This window comes from Apteryx rowi, unplaced genomic scaffold (assembly GCF_003343035.1).
Source record: "Apteryx rowi isolate R43461 unplaced genomic scaffold, aptRow1 scaffold_1761, whole genome shotgun sequence".
Classification (NCBI taxonomy): domain Eukaryota; kingdom Metazoa; phylum Chordata; class Aves; order Apterygiformes; family Apterygidae; genus Apteryx; species Apteryx rowi.
In genome coordinates, this window is record NW_020448043.1 from 12,719 (window position 1) to 16,942 (window position 4,224).

At 66.8% G+C, this 4,224-nt stretch overlaps 1 protein-coding gene across 1 annotated transcript; it reads left to right on the plus strand.

Moving 5' to 3' along the window:
• The first annotated feature begins 908 nt into the window (after positions 1-908).
• Positions 909-4,193, plus strand: RPS9 (ribosomal protein S9). The gene is made up of 5 exons (XM_026061126.1): positions 909-977; positions 1,593-1,704; positions 1,838-1,960; positions 2,058-2,244; positions 3,965-4,193. Exons 2-5 carry the CDS (start codon positions 1,608-1,610, stop codon positions 4,140-4,142), a joined length of 585 nt encoding a protein of 194 aa, XP_025916911.1. The 5' UTR covers positions 909-977; positions 1,593-1,607; the 3' UTR covers positions 4,143-4,193.
• The last annotated feature ends 31 nt before the right edge of the window (positions 4,194-4,224 follow it).

Below are 4,224 nucleotides of genomic sequence, written 5' to 3' on the forward strand. Positions count from 1 at the left end.
GGGGAGGGATGCGCGGCGGGGGGGGGGGACGACACACGCGTGGACACACGGATGGGACACGCGTGGACACGTATGTGGGGACACACGTGGCCACGCATACCGGGACACATGGACACGCGTACAGGGGACACACGGACACGCAGGGACACGGATGGACACGCGTGCGGGGGACACGGATGGACATGGCTGTGGGTGATGCGTGGCAACACGCAGGGCCACAGATGCGGGGGACACGCGTGTGGGGACACGCGTAGCAGCACGCGTGGCCGCACAGGGACACGCGTGGACGAACGTGGACACATGCAGGCAAAACACGGTGACATGCATAGAAACACGCACAGCAACACACATGGACATGCATGACATACAAGGGACATGTGGCAACATGTATGGGCACACGCGTGGGACACGCAGCAACACGCATGGACACATGCCCATGCATATGGGGAACACGCACGGCAGCACGTGTGGACACACGTAGAGACGCACAGGGACATGCGCTCTGGGGACATGCATGGCACTGCGTGTGCACATGCGGGAACACGCGTGTATGCCCACAGACACCCATGCCCACGGCGCGGGGACACGCGGGGACATCCGTGCCCGCGCGGGAGGGGACACGCGTGGAGYACGCACGCGTGGGACACACATGTGCGCACACATGCGACGGCGACGGCACCGGGATGCGCCGCGGCCGTGCAGCGCCGAGCACCCCGGCTCCGAGCACCCCCACGCCCGCGCCCCTCCCTCCCAGAACAATGGCGCCGCCCTCCTTGAGGCCGCTCTACCCACTCGATGCTCCTCCGGGCGCGCCCGGCCATTGGCCAGCGGCGCCGCTCGCTCCCATTGGCCGGCGCGCTGCGCGTGCTGCGCCACCGTTGGCTGCCGCCGCGGTGGGCGGGGCCCTGCCCGCCGCCCTATATAAAGCGCCGCTGGCAGCCACCCTCCTCCTTTTGCGCCACTGCTGGGGCAGCGAGGTGAGGCCCGGCGGGGCCTGGCGGGGCGGGCGGCGAGGCTGGGAGAGGCCCGGAGCCCCAGCCGGGCGGCGGAGACCGGGCCGGTGGCGGGGGAGCGGCGGGGCGGGCGGTGCGGCCCGGCCCGGGCCGTGAGGGGGCTGGGGTGCCCCCGCCCGCGGAGCCGCTCGGGGCCCGCAGCGCATGCGCAGGAGGCGTTTGGCGCCATGTGGTGTCCCTGCGGAGGGGGGGGGCTCAGTTTGGGGGTGACCGGGACCCCCCCCCGGGGGGGGCAGAGCCCCCGGCGTTGTCCTGGGGTCGCTTTTAGCCCCCCCCCCGCTGGACTGAGCCCTTGACATTGCCTTGAGACTTGTTTGGGGTGCCTGGACCCCCCCCGGGGGGGTCGGAGCCCCCTTGGCTCGGTTTGGGGGTGCCTGGACCCCCCCGGGGAGGGCTGGAGCCCCTTTGGGCTCGGTTTGGGGGTGCCTGGACCCCCCTGGGGGGTCAGAGCCCCCTTGGAGTCTATTTGGGGTTGTCTGGCAAACGTGGGGTAGATGCTGAGAGCGAGGGGAGGATGCCCAACCGCTTTTTGAGGGAGATCCATCCCTCATAACCGCCCCCCCCCCCCAAATATCTCAGGCCCCCTCGGCCACCATGCCGGTCGCCCGGAGCTGGGTCTGCCGGAAAACCTACGTCACCCCGCGGCGCCCCTTCGAGAAGTCCCGGCTCGACCAGGAGCTGAAGCTCATCGGTGAGTCCGGGCTCCGCCGCGCGGCCGGGGGGGGCTCTGAGGCCCCTCAACGACCCCCCCCAAACCACCCCACGGATTTGGGGGGGGGGATCCAAACTGCCTCGCTGACCCCCCTTGCTCCCCCCCCCAACAGGCGAATATGGTCTGAGGAACAAGCGGGAAGTCTGGAGGGTGAAGTTCACCCTGGCCAAGATCCGCAAGGCGGCTCGGGAGCTGCTGACGCTGGATGAGAAGGACCCGCGGCGCCTCTTTGAGGGTGAGCGGCCGCCCCCTCCCTGCGCTGGGGGGGGCCCTTTTTTGGGGGTTCACCCCCCCGTAACGCCCCTTTTTCCTGCCCCCCCCCCCCGCCGCAGGCAACGCGCTGCTGCGGCGCCTGGTGCGCATCGGGGTGCTGGACGAGGGCAAGATGAAGCTCGACTACATCCTGGGGCTGAAGATCGAGGACTTCCTGGAGCGGCGCCTGCAGACGCAGGTCTTCAAGCTGGGCCTGGCCAAGTCCATCCACCACGCGCGGGTGCTCATCCGCCAGCGGCACATCCGGTGGGTGCCTTCCTCCTCCTCCTCCTCCTGTCCCGGGTAGCTCGGCAAGGCTCACTGCGGCGCYGCCGTACACCTTGCGAAGGGGACGGGGCGCAGGTAACCCCGGYGGCTTCCCCCCCCTCCACCCTCCCCCGAGGTTTTGGGGGCGGTTTTGGGGTCGTCGGTCCCTCGGGGGCGGCTTCGTCCTGTTTTGGGGGCTGTTTTGGGGTTGTTGGTCTTTCAGGGGCTCCCTCATCCTGTTTTTGGGGTGGTTTAGGGGGTTGTTGGTTCCTCAGGGGCTCCTTCATCCCATTTTGGGGGCTGTTCTGGGGTTGTTGGTTCCTCAGGGGCTGCTTCATCCTGTTTTGGGGCTGTTTTGGGCTTTTTGGCCACCGTTTCAGCCCTGTGGATTCCTCGGGGATGGTTTCATCCTGTTTTTGGGTGCTGTCTGGGGATTGTTGGTCTCAGGGACCCATTCATCCTGTTTTTGGGGTGGTTTTAGGGTCATTTGTCCCTCGCAGCCTCCTCGGGGGGCCCCTTCCTCCCATTTTTGGGGTGGTTTTGGGGTTATCAGTCCCTTGGTTGCTTTATCCTGTTTTGGGGTCCCAATTCCACCACAGCCTCCTTGGGGGCCGTTTCATCCCGTTTTCAGTGTGGTTTTGGGCTCTTTGGCCACTGTTTCAGCCCCACGGGCTCCTCGGGGGCTGCTTCATCCTGTTTTGGGGGCTGTTTGGGGATCTTTCACTGCAATTTCAGCCCTGTGGGCTGCTCGGGGGCTACTTTATCCCATTTTCGGGGCCGTTTTGGGGTGGTTTGTCCCTTGCGGGCTCCTCAGGGGCGGCTTTCCCCCGTTTTCAGGGCAGTTTTGGGCTCTTTTGCCACCGTTTCAGCCCTGTGGCCTCCTCGGGGGTGACCACATCCTGTTTTGGGGGTCATTTTGGGCTCCTTGGCTGCTGTTTCGGCCCTGCGGGCTCTGCGGGGGCCGTTTCCCCCTGTTTTGGGGGCTGTTTTGGGTGCTTTGGTGGCGATTCCACCCCCATGGGAGCCTCGGGGGCTGCCACATCCTGTTTTGGGGCTGTTTTGGGTTCTTTGGCGGTTTGAGCCCTGCGAGCTCCTTGGGGGCTGTTTCCCCCTCAGTTTTTGGCTCTGTTTTGGGCTCTTTTGCCACAATTTGAGTCCTGTGGGCTCCTCAGGAGCCGTTTTCCCCTGTTTTGGGGTCTGTTTTGGGCTCCGTGGTGGCAGTTTGGGCCCCATGGGCTCCCTGGGGGCTGTTTTGGGTTCTTTGGTGGCGGTTTGGGCCCTGTGGGCTCCCCGGGGTGGTTTTGCCCCATTTTCAGGGCTGTTTCGGGCTCTGGGGCAGCAGTTCGAGCCCCCTGGGCTCCTTGGGGGCTGCTTCCCCCTGTTTTGGGGCCCCTTTGGGGTTCTTTGGTGGCGGTTTGGGCCCCGTGGGCTCCCCGGGGGTGGTTTTACCCTGTTTTTGGGCCCATTTGGGGTTCTTTGGGGGTGGTTTGAGCCCCAGGGTCTCCCCAGAGGCAGTTTCCCCTTGTTTTCAGGGCTGTTTTGGGTTCTTTGGTGGCGGTTTGAACCCCGTGGGCTCCCCGCAGGCCGTTTCCCCCCATTTTCGGGGCCGTTTTGGGTCCTTTGGCGGCGGTTCGGTGCCCCCGGGGGCCGTTTCGCCCCGTTGCGGGGGCGGCGGGGGGCTCGGCAGCTGACGTCTTGTCCCCCCCCCTCCCCGCGGCAGGGTGCGCAAGCAGGTGGTGAACATCCCGTCGTTCATCGTGCGCCTCGACTCGCAGAAGCACATCGACTTCTCGCTGCGCTCGCCCTACGGCGGCGGCCGCCCCGGGCGYGTCAAGCGCAAGAACGCCAAGAAGGGGCAGGGCGGCGGCGGCGGYGGCGAGGACGAGGAGGAGGACTGAGCCCGGGCCTGCCTCCCCCCGGCCCCCGGTGAGGGGCCCCCGCCGCTGGGGGGGCACTGGGAGGCACTAGGGGGAACTAAGG